At 42.4% G+C, this 18790-nt stretch overlaps 2 protein-coding genes across 7 annotated transcripts in view; one reads left to right on the top strand and one right to left on the bottom strand.

The window, feature by feature from the left end:
* Nucleotides 1-934: 934 nt before the first annotated feature.
* ano8a (anoctamin 8a) lies at nt 935-17791 on the top strand. 6 transcript variants are annotated; one of them, XM_069712475.1, is made up of 18 exons: nt 935-1212; nt 3787-3897; nt 6836-6968; nt 7579-7717; nt 7935-8031; nt 8360-8476; nt 8660-8787; nt 9183-9344; nt 10216-10368; nt 10744-10870; nt 11147-11202; nt 11304-11378; nt 12345-12842; nt 13157-13297; nt 13404-13595; nt 13713-13844; nt 14138-14248; nt 14733-17791. In XM_069712475.1, the coding sequence occupies exons 1-18, from the start codon at nt 1035-1037 to the stop codon at nt 15390-15392; spliced, it is 3210 nt and encodes a 1069-aa protein (XP_069568576.1). In that variant the 5' UTR covers nt 935-1034; the 3' UTR covers nt 15393-17791. The 6 variants fall into 6 exon arrangements, with proteins under 6 accessions (XP_069568576.1, XP_069568575.1, XP_069568581.1 ...); XM_069712474.1 differs by having other exon boundaries at nt 13401-13595; XM_069712480.1 differs by having other exon boundaries at nt 13401-13595; nt 14138-14286; nt 14733-14800.
* The window catches only part of LOC138629027 (DET1- and DDB1-associated protein 1-like), a 10442-nt gene continuing 2146 nt past the window's right edge, over nt 10495-18790 (bottom strand). Inside the window, exon 6 of the mRNA XM_069712492.1 lies at nt 10495-12929. The gene's annotated coding sequence lies outside the window, so the exon portion shown is untranslated. The remainder of the gene's footprint in view (nt 12930-18790) is intronic.

Raw genomic sequence — 18790 nt, 5'->3', positions numbered from 1 at the left:
CCCCTATAAACCTCTGCAGGATAAAGCAGGTATTGATGGACGGACTTTCTTGCCAGATAAGGACATCGATCCCGCTCTTTCGTCTTTTTGTTCCAGTAAATATGATAAATAAATTGGCCTCTGAAGCCAATTTACATGTTACACTTTGATTGTTAAATATGTACACAAACTGAAGTTTAAAACTCTAAATAGTAGATTATTTTGTGCCAGGGGTCAGTGACTTCTGGGGGTTACCTGGTTGCCAGGCAACCTCACCATGACATCTTTGTTAACTCAAATGGGCAGTTGGGATAAAATTAAAATAATCTTTATTATGTAAATTGAAGGGGATCATTTTTAGACTCTGTGGGAAAATACTTTCAGAATAATGTGTTTTTCATTGACAACAGCACCAGTTAATTAAGAAGCGTAGAAATACCAATAGCAGGCTCTTAGTCACATGCTAAGGCATTGGCAGGAGGAAATGGGGTGGTTGGGCATGTGACCCAACAGAGTGACTTCACAAAATATGAAAATCGGAAGAATATTCATCAGATATTAATTTTAGTCAGATAAATTGGGTTGTTTTTTTTCTGAAAAAAAAAAAAAAAAAGAGCTAAGTATTTTCTAAATTCTATTTTCAATTCTGTGCTGGCCTCACACAGGGTTATATTTCGACCAATACAAAAGACATATGTGGAAAGTCATTGTGGGACAAGTGCAGTCACGTTCATCTCTGCATGTGACGCTACACAGCAGTCGTGTCACCGTCCACAGACCTGTAGCCTGCGGTGGTGTCCCCCCTAAACTCTGTCGTCAGTCAGTCAGTCAGTCACGACCGGTGCGCGTAACGTGGAGATGCCATGATTCTGTTCCTCCTCCTCTTCCTCCTCCTCTTCATCTTTCAGATACACACTAGTTGTTTTCCCCTCACACGCAATGGCCATGCAATAAAATAAAAATTTAAAAAAAATAAAAAATAAAAAAGCAGAGTCCTCCGTGCAGTGCGATCTGCCAGCTCCCTGTCACCACCTGGAGTATTTGTGCACACCGACATGCAAGCGGCAGCAGCTGATCCCGACGCGACTGTAAACAGTGGCAGCAGCAGCACCGCAGACGTCGACGACAGAAACGGGGCAGGGGAGAGGATGGAGAGGATGGTGGCAGGCGATCAGCAGGACAGGACCAACAACCAGCAGCAGCAAACGTCCTTCAAGCCGTCCGGAGTGCTCGGTGAGTGTCACAGAAAAACACGAAATGTGTTCCGTGTGTGCACAGATGGAGATCAGACGAAGCTAGGTGTTTGCTTGCCCCAAAAAAAAAAAAAAAAAAAAAAAAAAGGAGGGTAACGGAGATTAATCTATTGTGAATGGGCAATATGGTGCAGCCGCTGATGCTTAATAGACTTCACTGAATGAGTCACAGGATATACGGGTCAGTCGTCTATGATTGTTTTTTTTTGTTTTTCATTTCGGTGCGACTTTCCTTTCCCGCGACATGGGTGCGCATTCCGATTGAGGCAGGCCCGGGAAGAAGAGTCAGGCTTTGTGGTCCACAGGTGCATGCAGGAGTCATATGCAGCGGAGGTGGACGTCCCGCCGGGGGCTGCAACACTATACCTGGACGAGATTAAAGCGTGTGTAGCGGGCTCAGGTGTCAGCTGTGTCCGTTTTGTCTCAGGTCGTGAAAACTTGAGGACTTTACAGGAGGTACTACAGCGGTGAGTAAGCAAAGGACTGGTGTTAGGACCATTTCTATCGCGGAATCAGGATTATAAAGCAGAACTGATATTATATGGGACATTCAATAACCTTTGCAGGGTACATCGGGGATTTCTGTTATTAGACTGGGGGGGCAGAGACATCTTCCAGGGCCCCATGTTTCTCTCTGGGCCTCCTGAATCATTTATTGTCCAGTACCTCTGGCAGGTTAAAGCCAACACATTTCAAAGCTAATGGAGAAACAGTTATATGGCTCAGGGCAGATGATGAACATGAACTTTTGAACATGTGAAGGTTTTCCTGGTTGATGTGTGCCAGCAGTGACAATCTTTCTGAATATTATCAACCTGTGTGCAATTTCACAGCCTGAATTATCTGTTCGAAAACTAGTCGTTCATGGCTACCTGTCCATTGCTTGCTAAATGCACCAGACCAACCGCCTTACCAGGAACTGCCTGACTTTGAAACAGAGCAGGTAGATAATAGTAATAATGATTTTCAAAATCAAAGCCATATGTTGAGAACTAACTTTCTGAAGCAATACTACGAGGTGTTATACCATTAACCATCAGAGAGACATGAAGTGAAGCAGACCGATCTATATTGGGTGGTATATGATCTAAAGTAGGCTATATATGAGATGTTAATATTATCTCAGTGGTCCTTCTTGTAGAGGTCTGAGGTTTTGTATCATTAAATTGAACAGTTAAAAACATGTATATTGGCGGATAACAAACAGTACCTATGTTAGGAAGCTTGAAAGATGGTAGCCCGGTCTACATGCTTCATCACAACCCTGAACACAAAAGCAAGGATATCTAGTACACTGTCGTTCTTTGGTTTGCACCTTCACTGCTGCATTTTGACATCAAATCATCTCATTATTACATGGTAATGTCTCTCTGAATGGATAAATTACTGATGACAGATACTGTACATCTATTTATTAAAGCCATAAAGTTCCTTCATGGCTTTAATAAGCAATTATGTCACTGACAACCACAAAGACCGTCACTCTGAAGGACTCTGAAACATATAGTGCTGTCAGGACATAGAAGAAGCAGCCAGTGTCAGTGATGTGGCTTCGATTGTGTCATTATGTCATACACAAAGTCTAAACAGCGGTATTACGTTGTGATTTATACATTTCATCATATTTCTAGGAACATCTCAGGATAAACAAACTCCTGCGTGATTCCTGGTGTCTTTGTTTCCAACATGTATTAAAGCTGCAGTTTATTAGGTGTCACTGAGTTGGCATGTAGGTGTAAAACAAAATCAGCAGCACTGATGGCTCTCCGTAAGAGGGATAATATGCGCTGAAAGGAGGTGATGTGACGCTGCAGAATGAGAAATCCTAATCATGGACACGTACTGAGAGAGTGTCAGAGTATAATTCAGTGAACAATGAAGGGAACCGTCAGTCAATGTGGCTGCTGAGCCTGCAATGAGGGAGAGTGTCAGCCAGTAAAAAAAACAACGTGTGAGAGAAGAGGCAGCAGAAATGATGACATCAGACTTCACTGTATTGTAATAATGCACGAGTGGGATAACAAACCAAGGCCTGTTGCTCTGCCTGTGTTTAGTGGTTGCAGAGACAGACTTGAAAAGGCAGTTTTTTTAGTGACTGTTTACACACCGGCAAGTTTGCAGCGGATCATCTATTTGTCTGCTGCTTATAATATTTGCTCAAAGTCATATGATCAGTGCAGCACAGTCAACCGTCACGCTGGCTGACTAATTATTTTGGACATTTCTGTCCACGACAAGGCAAAAAAAAAAAAAAGAGAGAGAGAGGATGGAAAATATGATGAAGAAAAATGTCAGTGATGAGTAGCAGAGTGATACTAGTGACCCATCTGTCATCTGTTATTATCACTGCCTATGTGTCTCCCTCTGCCTCTCCCTCTCTCTCTCTCTCTCTCTCTCTCTCTCTCTCTCTCTCTCTCTCTCTCTCTCTCTCTCTCTCTCTCTCTCTCTCTCTCTCTCTCTCTCTCTCTCTCACACACACACACTCTTCCTAACCATTTTCATCTCTGATTTTAATATCCCTGATCTGACTCACTTTGACCCTTTTTCCTTTCAGACAAATTGTTTGGGAAGCGACTTCTGCAGGCCCGACTCTACATCATGTCTCGGAAGTCCTGGTTAAAGATGGTTCCCACTGAAAACTGTGACATCCTGATGACATTCCCAGGTACGGTGAGCTCTCACCTGTCCTCTGTGTTTGTCCTGTCGGGTGTAGCCGTCGCTGTAGAGAGAACTGCTCTCATTAAATGTCTCTGCTGGTCAGCCAGCCGCTAAGTCACGTGATCATGACTTTATCTCTGGGGGCAATTACTTCCCATCCATTTACAGTACCTGTATCCGTAGAGCAGTCCCTTCTGCGGGGTCCTTTAATGCAGCTGCAATTGTGGACATAAAATTGAGAGCATGCAGGATGCATGCAGGATGCTACTCTGTATGTGTGCAGGTTTATTTATGGAACAAACCTGCACACATACAGAGTAGCATCCTTAACTGCATATTAATTTGGATGCAAACACAATCTCGCTGTGTGTTTTATCTACAGGAGCAGATTATAAATAGATTATGTGAGTGCTTATTCAATTGATCAGTCCCCACACTGTTTATGTCATGCCTCTGTTCAACATGTGACTGCTGTTTCTCCTGGGGATGCATGATATGAATATGTGGTCATGATTCTCAAAACCACTCCTCCTGTTAAAGAGATGCACATTTGACAAAATAAGGTAATTATATTGTAATTTCAAAAATTCAAAGAGATAATTGATCATTTTCGCGTTCAATTTCTTGAAGGAAAAGTTACATTGATAATATCGTGGTCAGTAGGAGAGGTGATTGAGGAGAGCGGCCTTCTCACTGTTTGTTTCACAATGGAACAGCATAAAACCTTTGTTTGTTTCTGGACCTAACACTTTATAAAGCGCACAACAGTACTATTGACATTTCAATCTATTGCAAAACCTTTAGCAGAAACACACGTCTAAATGCTGAGAGTGACCATCCAACACCACCCATTCACCATACAGACCTTTTTCACGGTAGACATTATGGGTTTGTTCCAAATGACATGACATGCTCTTCCATGTTATTAGTAGGGCTGTTTATAATCGCACACTGCCGTTCTGCACTTACGGGAAATAATCGTACCATTTGAATGCATCACCTGCCAACATACAGTGGTGTGAAAAAGTGTTTGCCCCCCTTCCTGAGTTCCAATTTTTTTGCATGTCTGTCACACTTAAATGTTTCAGATCATCAAACAAATTTAAATATTAGTCAAAGATAACACAAGTAAACACAAAATGCAGTTTTTTATTATTAAGGGAGAAAAAAAAAATCCAAACCCACATGGCCCTGTGTGAAAAATCTGCAGCTTTAGTTATTTTATTAGAAATGAATACGTTTTATGTCTGTTTAACATACACAATAAACACACTGATGGCTTCAACCCAACAGCAGTATGGTGGCACTTAATGAAAAATAAACACTTTCGTGAGGTGTTCAGGAACAGCTGCAGCTTCCTTAGACGCCTTAATTCGAAAATTATTTTCATTTTTCGTTTTGAGTGCATCATCCAGGTACTTGAGTCGCATTGCACGTTTCCATACTTATCAGTGCAAATGCACTTATGCACTCAAAATAGTGTTAGTATGCAAGTAACCCATCTGGAACACAGCATTTGACTTGTCATTCTACAGAGAAAAGCAAAAGTGTATTGGTGATTGCTGCATTTCACTTAGGGGACGTCCTGCTTTTGGGCATGCTGGTTCACTCTCATGGCTTACCTGGGCACTCAATGGAACTGAGCCATCATTAACACACCTGTGCATTTACCTGCTATAACAAGTCCTAATGTCTGCTGTAAAAAAAAAAAAAAAAAAAAAAAAGGTCCGTTCTGATCGGTTAATTCTTGAGATTGTGCTGGAATTGCACCACTAGTACAGACTTCAAGTGTACAGCTGTTGAAATGAAAGAGCATAGGAGTCCATATAAATCCATATATCTTTTCGGCCTATCAGAGGGCCTCACATACGGAGAGGGAATTCCTGCTAGTTAAGAAAATTAGAGCTACCACTACTTCCTCACAGATCATATCAGCTCCATTGTCACAATCTGAATGACAAAATGGTTATTTCTGACACACACAAAAAAACCCACTGTTTCCTGGCTGACGAATCAACCTACAGTTTTTTTGTGGCCTCTGCACAATTTTCTAACTCATCGGACACCAGGAACTTTACACTTCTAAGCACATATCTGAACATTAGACTGCAGTACGTGGATCGTGTTATTCTTCAACAAAATGCACAGACGGACCACAGATTTGCAGCATCAGTAAAGTTCTGGGGAACAGAAAAAATGTCACCCTGTCCGCGATGTGGTGACATTTTCAACTCTGTGCTCCCCAGAGAGGCATATTGAACTCTCACTCTGCACACAGTGGAGCTCTTTATTGTAAATAAAGGACTGGATTTGTCATGATTCCTCTAATTTGTCACACTAGACGGATGTTTGTACATTTTGTCCGTTTACCTTTATCTAAGTTCTTTTGTTTCTGACATGCTGTCAGGGACACTGAATATGGCAACTCCCACTCTTGGACTCACGATCCAATAGGTTTATAATGTTGTTTCAATTGGATAATTGATCATTTAGATTAATTGCCATAAAACTGGAAGCAGTGCAAATGTCAAACCTTGTCTGGATTCCAGCCTTCGAGAGTGGTTTTCACCTCCAACGCTCAAGTGCAAAACCATACCATACTACCTTCCATGATGTGAACACAAACAACGGTTGTTTGGATTTCTGTTAAATTAACATGAAATAACATTTGAAAAACAGATCTGAAAAAATGTACGAGTCCTTCTTACAACGTCTCTTGAGGGATCAGTCCGGGTGACAGTCCATCCTCTCAACCTATTGAAAACTGTTTGTGATATATGTCGACAGGAATTTAATTGGAGTGACCTTTTCCTGTCTCACTGCTTAGTGGCTCTTCTGTCAGGGCTGTGAGTGATGACTTTGGTCCGGCCTCCTAATGCAGCATTAAGCCTATCATTTTCTCATGCTGTCAAGCTTCAAATGCAGCTGCTTCTTCTTTCCTCCAGACACCATGGATGACCACACTCTGCTGTGGCTCCTGAATCAGGTTCGTGTTGGGATCCCACAAGTCAGCATACAGGTTCGACAGCATAAACACACGCAGGCACACGCCTTCTTCATTACGACAACGTTTGAAAAGTAAGACTCTGAAACTCTCTCTTTGGCTCTGTGTGTGTTTGTGCTTGTATGACTATGTTTGTGAGGACCAGTTTTACAACATTTTGTTTTAGACCATTATCTAACTGTACATATCGTACGTGTACTGCAGCTACATCACCAGAATGAATCACAGAGGGGATGCAGGGACACGACCAGACCAACCATTATTTTGCAGGGGTCTTAGGCACCGATTGACAATTAAAATTAGGACTCAAACCTAGGGTTGTTTAGTTTTTGCATCTTGCATTTTGCAAGCGAATTTTTATTTCAAACTTTCGAAGAAGTCCTTTCAGTATAATTATGTGTATCAAGGTAATTGCCTGGTAACTCTTGTCACTAACATCGCAGTGATTGAACTGTCAGCAAGAAATCAATTAAGAGTTTTACCAAAAGTGTCAAAATAATGTCTTTTAGGCACATTTGGAAAGCGCACTGAGGGCCATCTCACAGATACATTTGTGTTTGCTGCAGTTGGGTTTTTTTTGTGTCAAAGCCATTAATCCACTTGATCTATCAAACCTCTGCAGTGGAGCCTCTGCATGGTGTCAGTGCTCTATCAGGTTTAATCCTGCTGTTCATTCACCCTCAGTTTACTGCAAGGCGCAGAGCAGATGGGCATTCACAAGAGCGTTAAACCACAGTTTGGTGGCGGGATGCGGCGCTTCTCCTGCGAGGAGGACAACATCTATGAGAACATAGAGAGCGAACTCTGCTTTTTTACCTCACAGGTTAGAACTCAAATTTGTGGGCCATGTGATGATGTATGTCAGTGCTGTTTGAGTATGTTGGGAATATTACTCAGACTATCATTCTGAACAGTTTGACTGAGAATCTCTTAGTAATCAGTAATCTCAGTAATTGTATTCCATGAATTGTAATCTCCTTTTTTTTACTCTTGTATATGATGTGTTTTTTTTTTCTCCATGTACCTGTAACTGTGTTTAGGAGCGTCAGAGCATCATTAAGTATTGGCTGGACAACCTGCGAGCCAAACAAGGGGAGGTGCTTCACAACATTCACTTCCTGGAGGGACAGCCAATCAGTATGCTTGTTTATAATGAAAAACTTTTTTTTTCAAGCTGTTCCACATCTTTTGTTCTCCTTCTCTCCTCTTTACCATTTCTAAAATTGATCCTCTTAAATATATTTGAGGCATCAGTTGCTTTATGCTGGTATTCAATTTGAAACAGTTCACAATGCGATGGCATCTTTATCTAGAACATCTGTTGTGCTAAAACAAACATAGGATCATTTAAGGTCATGAGGAAACTTGCAGTTTTAGTCTTAAATGTAACCTTTTATGCAGCTTCCTCACTAAGTTAATTTTTAAAATGCCACATTTCAAGGGTAAGACGTATATCGCTTTCCAGTTCCAGAGCTTGTGGCTCGGGGGGTGATCCATCAGATGTTTCCTCTTCATGAGCAGAGAATACTCAACCAGCTGATGACATCTTGGGTCCAGGCTGTGTGTGAAAGGCAGCCTCTTGGTAGGAAGTAGCGCAATTTTATTTTTGATGAAAATGTACCATGGCAGTAAACAGTCGGCCTGAATTATACTGAGTACCATGATCTGAGATATGAAATACTAATCTAATCTACTTTTTACTTTTATGTAAATTGTTTAAAACCTGATGAACCTTTTCACCAGAACAGTTTCATGTGCTTTGTAGATGACATCTGTGACTACTTTGGAGTGAAGATCGGCATGTACTTCGCCTGGCTGGGTTTCTACACCAACTCCATGCTTTACCCTGCTGTCATCGGCTTTCTGCTCTGGATACTCGCAGAGGCCGACCAGGTACTTGACACCATTTCTTCCTCTCCTTTAAAGCACTTGAAATTTTACAAAAAAATAATCAGCTTTCACAGTATATGTGTACTAATGCTGCTTTCATCTGCATTTCATTTTTTATTTTACGTCAGAAATGTCAGGAGTTTGTATTTCTGTGTCTTTGTAAAAAAAAATTATTATTTCCTTTGCTTGCTTGTTGTGACAAATGTCATTTTGCCTTTTATACTTTTCTTTTTAAAAAAAAACCTCTTTACATCCGTTTAAAGCAGCACACCCTACAAAACCAGGTCACTCAACCAAACGCTACTAGCCTCAGCTTTTTATGGGACAACTGAATACATGGCATAATAATATTTTCAGAAGTTATTGCATATGATTATCTCTCTTATGTTCCTGCACAGACCAGTCAGGATATCTGCTGTGTGGTTTTTGCCCTCTTCAACGTTGTGTGGGCAACGTTGTTTCTGGAGCGCTGGAAGAGGCGAGAGGCAGAGCTGGCTTACAGGTGGGGCACGCTGGATACCCCCGCCGAGTCCTTGGAGGAGCCCAGGCCTCAGTTCAGGGTGAGGGCTCTCACAGATGAAACGGCACCGTTTTCAGTGTTCTTATGTTGACTACCAAAAGGTTATGTAGGCCACTTGTGTGAAAGCTTAGCGAATCAACATCCAGACACTGTAAATTCTCTCATGTCAGTGCACCATTTCCACTCTTCTCAGGTAAAGTGCATTGTTGGTGTATTTGTGTGATGTGCTGCTGTCACACCACAGACTTGCGCAACTCTGTAGCAGCTGGTTTGGCACACAAAACCAGGAAATGTGTTCAGACTGCTGAAAACTGACAATAACCTTGCATAACATGAAAAAGGGGCCAAAGTGCAACATTGGATGTCAAAAATTCTTATTAGAGCCCGACTGATACTAGATTTTGGGGGCTGATGCCCATATTAGGGAATAAAAAACAAATATATTTGATATATTGGCGGAAATGAAGTTATCAAACACTCCTGACAAAGATATGTAATGGAGGCAGGATATTTTACATTTTGAACTTCATTCTCCAAAATAATATCCATTGAAACGGTGAACTTCAGTGGGAATGTAAGAATTGTAAATAACTATAAATGATAAAAACACAAATAGAAGAATTTCTAATTTGCCCCAAGAATCTTTTCATGCTTGAGGCAAGTATCGGACAACACACACCTGATACTAAATCTCTGATAGGCCAATATCAGCCGATAAAATCTTACCCATCGATCCTTGTTATATAAAAAAGAACCAGCCATCAAACAATCAAGTAAACAAAAATGCAGTTAAAATAGAGAACTTTTTACACAAACATTTCCAATCCATTTTCCAGTTAAAATTACTGTGATACTAAAGTCTTTAAAAGTTCTTGTCTCGTCTTTTCCCTCGTCCTCTGCTGCCTGTGCAGGGAGTGAAGCGCTGGAGTCCCATAACTGGCTGTGAGGAGTTCTACTACCCGCCCTGGAAGAGAGCTCTGTTCAGATGGCTGGTCAGCTTGCCCATCTGCCTCCTCTGTCTCTGCTTTGTCTTCCTGGCCATGCTCCTGTGCCTGGAATTGCAGGTTTGGGCCCAGATAACATCAACCTGCAAGTTCATTGAGAAGAAATTGTACTGTACTTGTGACAAGTATAAACCTACCGGTGCAGAAAAAGTCACCAATAACGGAGTGAAACATTAAGACGGAAAGAGCAGCATTCCAGTTTATTATATGCCATGAAATGAAAAAGTATGAAAAACCTAGAAACCATAACAACTGTTAAATCTTAAGATTTGTGAATTGTATTATTTTAAAGAAACAAGTTAAACAGACTGCATTGAGGTACACCTCTTTCCAGCTCTGATTTATTTAAAAGCTCTTTAAAAGTAGCCATGGGATTTGAGATATGAACGAGCAGGACTTATTAAAAATGTATTGTGCCTCTGATTCACCTTGCAGGAAGTGGTGATGGAGATTCAGGAGCTACCCAGCATTACAAGATTCATTCCTAAAATACTTCTGGCCATTACTGTAGCCGTATGTGATGAGGTGTATAAGAAGATCGCCTACTGGCTCAATGACATGGGTAAGACACACACAATGAGCTATCTGGGCAACATAGAGAATCACTATCTCTCTGATGTATATTAGAGGAGTTACTTTATAAGAAATTCAATTAAAATAGGACGTCTCTGCCCATGATTGTAATTTAGGGCTAGGTACCAGTGTGTGTGAGGCTATGTCCTCAGCTATTCTTGGTATTTTCTCTTAAGAGCTATATGAGGCAGCAAAACAGCAAAGAATAAATTGTTAATCTCTTTTAGCTTCACGTTGACTAACGCTTATTTTTGTCGACATCCAGAGAACTATAGACTTCAAAGTGCCTATGAGAATAACCTCATCATCAAGATGGTGTTTGTAAGTCATGCCTCCCTCTTCAGTTTAAGCTTAAATGGACACGGTTTATCCTGATTGAGTGAGTGCTTGAGTTCTTGCAATGTTTTCTGGTTGTGTTACAGTTTGAATTCATCAATTCTTACCTTAGCCTTTTCTACATTGGATTCTACCTCAAGGACATGGAGCGACTTAAGGAGGTAACAACAGCTCTTTTTTTTGTCGTATTTCAAACAATAAAACAGAATACAGATTAGCAGGGTGGATCAGAAAGTTCAGAGACTGCACCTGTTACACGTGAACGAGGCGCACCACTGCGACGGGCACGGAGCGCAGAGAAGCTGTAGCGTTTGTGAGCAAGTACTCCCAAGTTTTGTTGCTTGACCAATATCGGCACCTAAGTTACAGATGCTTTTGTGAATAGTGGTGTGGTGCACATCAGAGTTTGTGACGAGTTATTGGGGAACAGAAAGACATAGTAGGGAGCCAAATCCGGTAAGTAAGGGGTGGTGGGGAGTGACGATAGTTTTGTTGTGGGGGGAGAAAAAAAAAAAAAACGTGCGCGTTTTCAATGCGCTGTGAGGAGGTGCTTTGTCGTGTTGGAGAACCGAAGTGCCGGGCCGCCACGGTTCAGGTCCTTTGAGGGAATGTTTTGAAGTAGAACTTGGTGTTGGCAGTCTGTCCCGGTGCAACAAATTCACGACGTACAACCATGTGAATGTCAAAAGAAAACCCACGTGGTTGCGCCCCTGACCTGACGCACCCGACCCGACCCGACCCGACCTACTTGATCGTTGTAGGTTTCCAGTTTTGATACTAAATTTGATGTGCGCCCTCAGGTCGTGCCCACAGAGAAATCACCAGATGCAACCAGACCGCTGCTCTCAAAGCATGCGCAACTCAGGTGCCGATATCGAACACGCAGTGAAACTTAAAGAGCGCTTGCTCACGAAATGTCGCAGCTTCTCTGTGCTCCGTGCAACGTCACGGGGCTGCGTACTGTTGGCACGCAACTCTGAACTTTCTGATCCAACCTCACAAAAAGTTATTTGACATCACGTGTGCTTTCTAAACACTTTTTTTTTTTTTTTTTAAATGTGCATGATTTTTTTTTTTTTTTCTGCACGCATACAGCTCAGTAACAGATGTTGTCCCTCTCCTCACAGATGTTAGCTACTCTGCTGATTTTCCGCCAGTTCCTTCAGAACATCAAAGAAGTCCTCCAACCTTACATCTATGAGCAAAACAAGCTGGGTGTCTTCACCCCAAAGGTGCTGTGGGAGCTACTCCAAGCCATCGTACTCAAGTATGGCCGCCTGGCTCTGGGAAAGGCCCAAGCCTCAATGACATACTACTCCTTCCTGGGTCCCAGAGGAATCCCCCTCAGTCACGCTGCAAACGGCAACCCGGAGCCAAAGAGGAGGGGGGATCTGAAAGCCGGATTCAGGCTGTCGGAGGAAGAGTGGGACATGAACGACAGGGACTTGAAACACCGTAAAGTCAGCTTTACGGAGAAGGTCGACTACCAGGACGTCACGTCGGAGACGCGGGCAGTGGATGACAGCTTCCCGGAGGACAGTCCCACGATGGTCGAGGAGGGGATGGATCCCTCCAGTATGTTTGACAGTTGTGATGAGGACAGTGATTGTGAATCGCTGACTCAAGTATGTGGTCCGCTTATTTCAATTATTTATCATTCCTCCTTACGGCTTTATGGTCTTATCTTCTTTACACTGTCCATCGCAGCGAGTCTGAAACGAGAACAAAAATCCCATTTTTTTTTTTTTAATTTTGTGATGTTACATAATATCTGTGCAGGTTCATTTGATTCTTCCACGTCACACCGACAGATTACACTCAAACTATTCACTGCAGCGCTACAGAATTAAAGATCTTCGTTGTCATTACAGAGAATATCGTAGTCTAACGTTTACTTTGGCAGGAGTCCAAGGTAAATGCCTCCGTGTCCTCTCCAAAGGAATCTGACTCTCTCTGTCAGAGAAGAAAGAACGCAGGCGAGGGGAGAGACGACAGGAGGTCGTGGATTGATCCGCCGGAAGAACCAAAGAACGTCACTTTGACCCAGGCTGAGATCGAGAGCTGCATGCAGACGTACGAGGTGAGACCTGGGATGTTTACAACATCATTTACACGAACGTTTTTAACAGTGCGCTCGTGAAAATGCCGGTTTAATAGTGTTGCTTCGTGACGTTTGACCCCAGCAGGACACGCTTCAGGACTACCAGGAGATGTTCATTCAGTTCGGCTACGTAGTCCTCTTCTCCTCTGCGTTTCCCCTGGCGGCCATGTGTGCTCTTATCAACAACGTTATCGAGATACGCAGCGACGCCCTGAAGCTCTGCACCAGCCTGCAGAGACCCTTCGGACAGAGGGTGGAGAACATCGGACAATGGCAGGTCAGCAGGGTTTTTCTGTTTCGGAAAATGTCGAAAAGCCTTCAGGGCTACCGCGTACGTCGTGAGAGCGCCTGACGGCCTGTCAATTTGTCTCGCTCCTGTTTCTCTCTACGTCAGACGGCGATGGAGGCCATGGGCCTGATAGCCATTATAGTTAACTGTTACCTGATTGGTCAGTGTGGGCAGCTTCAGCGTCTGTTCCCCTGGCTGAGTCCTGAGATGACCATCATCTCCATCGTCTTACTGGAGGTACGTAGATTTGTAGTTCTTAAGTAGAAAATGTAGTTTTACGTTGTATTTCCAAAGTGATTCCTCTTTTTCTTTTTTTTTTTTTTTAATTACAAATGTGCATGCTTGTTCCTTTGATCCAGGTTCACTAATGAACACAAAACCTCACAAGAGTTTTTGATCTATGTATGAGATGTCATGTTTTGTTAATATTAAAAAAAAAAAAAAAAAAAAAAAAAACAAGAGGAATATTGATGTCCCTTGATGTAACTGTGTGTTGAGCCTGTCCCTTTGTGGTCTTGGTGGTTTTTCAGCACTTTGCAATCCTCCTAAAGTACATCATCCATGTTGCCATCCCTGATATCCCTGGCTGGGTAGCAGAAGAGATGGCCAAGCTAGAGTACCGGCGAAGGGAAGCTTTCAAGGTATAGCTGTGTCATAGCTTGAAAGACCTTCGGCAGACGTAAGGCTTGCTGCCAGCTGTGAAGTTTGTTTCATACTTCGAATGTGTCCATTTGTGCCCCTCGGTCTCTGGGAGTGCATTATCCTGGGATGTGCTCTGGTGCAGCCTTTTCTGATTGTCGTGAAGAAGTAACTGTATGTGTTTGTCTGTACACAGTCTTCAGTCTGTATAGTGTTGTATCACATCGGTGGCAACATGTCTTGATTGTCAGAGAGACCTGTGAGCAATTAGCATAAACATTTCCCAAAACAGCTTGTTTTAGTTGACTTAACGTTTCGTCTTTAAATCGCCAGCCCTACCAGTACTGTGTGCTCTCTGCTCTGCCCGTCTTCTCTTCTTTGTCCTGTTCTTTACTCTCTTTTTTTTTCTGTTTCACTTTGTCTGTCTCTATGACTCTTTCCTGTCTCCTTTCCTGCATTTTCATTTTTAAACCCACGCCCGTGTAGAAGCACGAGCTGCAGGCCCAGCAGCACTTCCAACAGCAGCTCAGAAGGCGACGTGAAGAAGAGGAGCTCCAGCGTCAGGCCGAGCTGCAGGCCGAGGCCCGGCAGGAGAGCGACTACCACAAGAGCGACTCGCAGCACCAGCACCACCACGACAAAGCACAGGGGAGCAAGCAGGGGGACAAGCCCAAGAGGCCCAGCTCTCTTCTGGGGAACAACAACGTGATGAAGTTGAAGCAGATCATTCCTCTGCAGGGGAAGTTCTCCTCCGGGACCTCACGATCACCAGCCCAGTCCCCAACGGGAGGCGAAGCGAAACTTCCTGGGTTTCTGAAGTTCTTGAAGTCACCTGAGGTAAAAAAAGAGCCAGCAGTGGCAGTCGGAGCAACTCCGGGGTCAACGGTGGCCTCTTCGGTTCCCCCTGGTGGCCAGGAGAGGTCACAGTCCCCCAACAGGACATTCAGTCCTGGGAAGCTGTTCAGTTTTAGCAAGTCGGAGGGCACTGTGGTGTGTGCAAACGGGACGCAGCCACCGGCCCAGGCCGCTAGCGCTCAACCCAACAGGGCTGATTTAAACACAACCGCCGAGGAATTGCCCTCTAATGAGTCAGACAAAGGAGAATCAAGACAATTGACTGATTCAGAAAACTCAAAGACTTCATGAAAGAGCAGCCGAACTGCTGTAACATTATAAACGTAGAGCAATGTGCAAATGTCCAGGCAACATTCAGAGACACTAACGCACCTGCAGTGTAGGAGAACACGTAAGTCACGAGGACCACATGTAAAGTCAGTGCGCATTAGACTTCCACTTGATGCAACTTCTCACAAAGTATCTACTATCTATCTTCCATGTAAAAACTGTACAGTAGGCGTAACTCCTTGAACGGGGCTTCAATGACCTTTACTGAAGGTTAAAATACTGCATGACTGCCTGGTTTTCATCAGCACTAGAACAGATAACATTGATGTGAAGGATCTCTTTTGTAAATCCAGGACCTGATCACCAATGAGCGAATGACATGAACAGCAGCTTCCCATTCCAGGTTTGGTTTCTCTCTCATTTCAATGCCTGCAACGAATGCATGTTGCGTCACGTGCATGCATTACACACCCATCGCATCTTTTTCGGTTGTGAAGCACTTTCAAAGCCATCGTATTCCTCCGCAATAGGTCAGATATATTACTCACTGTGACCATGAAGAATATTCTATTTTTCTTATCTTTGATTTTCTATGAATTATTTTACTACATAAATTAGCGAATGTACTTCTATGATGAGAATAAATCTCACTTGAATAAAACATCCATCATGAGATAATGCACTGTCTCGAGTTAATAAACAATACTGTATGACAGACCATGCTGCCGGGTCCATTTGTTTCCTGGATGTAGAGCATGAATGAAAATATTAGGGCCAATAATAATAATAATAGTAATAATAATAATAACACTTAAACTCAGAGCAGAAGATGCTTCTATGTCAAAAATAGAACAAACGGATGGGACGCACGGTTGGTCACAGTGACCTTTACCTTTGACCAAATGTAATCAGTTCATCCTTTAGTCCACTTGAATGTTTATACCAAATTTGAAGAAAGTCCCTGAAGGCATTCCTAAGATACGGTGCTCACCAGAAGAGGGCAGATTACTGGGACAAACGTCAGGACACGGTGGCCTTCGACTAATCAGTTCATCATTAAGTGAACATTTGTGCCAAATCGGAAGAAATTCCCTCAAAACGTTGAGATGTCTCGTCCACCAGTACGAGACAGACGGACAATCTAAAAACATAACGCATGGCTATTGCTGGAGTAGAGGCATCAAAATTCATATTTGTCGGAGTTGCATTAACAACTCGGAGACATCTGAAATGTGACCCTGACAACACATTGACGTTTATAAGACGTCAGAAGACAAAAAGGTTGGAAACCTCTGGTTTGATCTTTAACAATATGTCGTATCTTAAAAGCTTGTTACATTATCCATTGTGTCAAATCCTCGTCTGGTAACTAAATACATTTTAATGGAGTGCAAAGTGCAATATTTCCCTCTGAAATGAAGTGGAAGAATAAAGTTGCATAAAATTCAAATACTCAAGTAAAGTACAAGTACCTCAAAATTGTACTTAAGTACAGTACTTCAGTAAATGTAAGTTAGTTGCTCTTTGCGCCTGCTTTACTGTGTATCATTGTGTAATCTACAGAAGAACGAGATCTAAAATGAACAACAAGACATTTATACAATGAACTCAAAAACACATTTCCAACTGAAATCAGGTGATTAAATACAAACATGACAAAAGTAGAAGTAGCACACTCTTCTATGAAGAGCCAGAAAAAATAAATCACTGCATGTCTCTGGTTTAAAGTGTATTCTACATGTTTAGACTTGCATAAGCAGCCAAAGTTAACACATACTGAACATATATCCTCTGTAGCCTGTAACCTGGTGCCAGACACATTGCTGCAGGTTACTCTTTCCAAAAAGTATTTCTTCTAAAAAGGTGCAGAAATTGAAGCTTTCCCAAATAAAAGTCAAATGCTTTTGTTTGTTTCGCTTGTTTTGCATCCCCAGCGTAAAAGATCAGGTTGGCTAAACAAAGTGGCGTAAAAATATGGCTAACTCGGAGAAGACAAAATTAGAGGAAGTCCTTGTCACGATACCTGATAGAAAGGACAGAGCCATCACAATATGCATACTGTACAAATATACAAGATTTGTGGAGCGTTGTGATGAGCGCGCGGCAAACGTTTCTAACCCTGCGGTCAAACGCCTGTATCCACACACACGTTCCCTCAATGCGACCGAAATGATCGGCCCGTTCGCGTGAACGTGATGGCACGTTGTAGAGGAAGGACTGACAGCAGCCTAAAGTACAGCGGAGTTCACGCACACCTTCATCTTGCCGTCACAGAGATACAAGCACTGCATCTGAAGAGTGCTCTGAAAGTACTGAGCATCGAACTGAGAATATGGCTACATCACCTGCAGGTCGCACTGTGCAAAAAAGAATTTGCTTCCTCTGGTATTGGCCTGAATGTGTCTATTAAACTCAACTGTGATTCATCTTCCTGAAACAACAGTGTAAACCGCTCCAAGACATCTTGGAAACACTCACTTCCATTTAAGGCAATAAATCATTATTCATCCGGAGAAAACCAGAACATTCCTCGCACACTCGTGTCTTTTTCTGCAAAACCTAATTGTTCAATCTAAACCACTAATAAAATGCAGTTAATATTTTAAGTAATATAAAGATGAAAGCAACCAGATAAAGGATTAGCTAAAATAAAATTGTCATTAAAGTGGAGAGGAAACGGAGCATTATGACCGGTTTGTTTGCAGGATGTGGTACTGCAACCAAACTCGATATTCAAAAAGATTTGCTGGAAAACTAAGACCGTATTTCACTTTTTTTGCCATTATGGCGCAGCCATCTTTGGTGATGACATCACAGGAATGGTTTATCTTTGTTATGCTCTATATGTAGATTAATCTTGTTTGCCTTTTGCCTGTATTTCTATTTTTGAATCATTTTGCGAGTAACCGCTGCTGCTTCTGGTCAGATCTCGTGTTTTTGACAGTAACATTATAGTTTGGTTTGAGTGAATCATTGTTTTGTGTATTAAGCCAGGAGGAATGAATTTGGTCTATTATGGAGTCTGTTATGTACACCAAGAAGAGGATGGGCGCACGAACGCAAATAAGATTTGTCACTACCGGCTGTCCAATCCAAAACAGTGCAGCAGCACAATTTCAAGTGGCGCTCAACCCTGACTGATCTTTCGATACTGAGTCAATTTGTTTGTTTGTTTCATTGATACTTCATGATGCAAAAAAAACTAACTTGTTCTCGAGGTGGGAATTCTGTTGATCATGATATGGTGGCCTGTGGATGTGACTGCTGGGCTAGGCTAGCTTTATTAGTTGCAACATGGCAACATTAATGTTTCAGCAAAGATGTTGCGTCTGACAACTTTGTGTTTTTTTTTTTTTTTTTTTTTTTTCATTTTGTTTGGTGTGTGTTATGCTCAAAAACACAGGCAATTGGATTTTTGA

Source organism: Brachyistius frenatus, unplaced genomic scaffold (assembly GCF_029030835.1).
Source record: "Brachyistius frenatus isolate BFR_SWC_R1_liver_20210118 unplaced genomic scaffold, ASM2903083v1 Contig_110, whole genome shotgun sequence".
Lineage (NCBI taxonomy): Eukaryota > Metazoa > Chordata > Actinopteri > Embiotocidae > Brachyistius > Brachyistius frenatus.
This window is presented reverse-complemented; position numbering and strand designations above follow the sequence as displayed.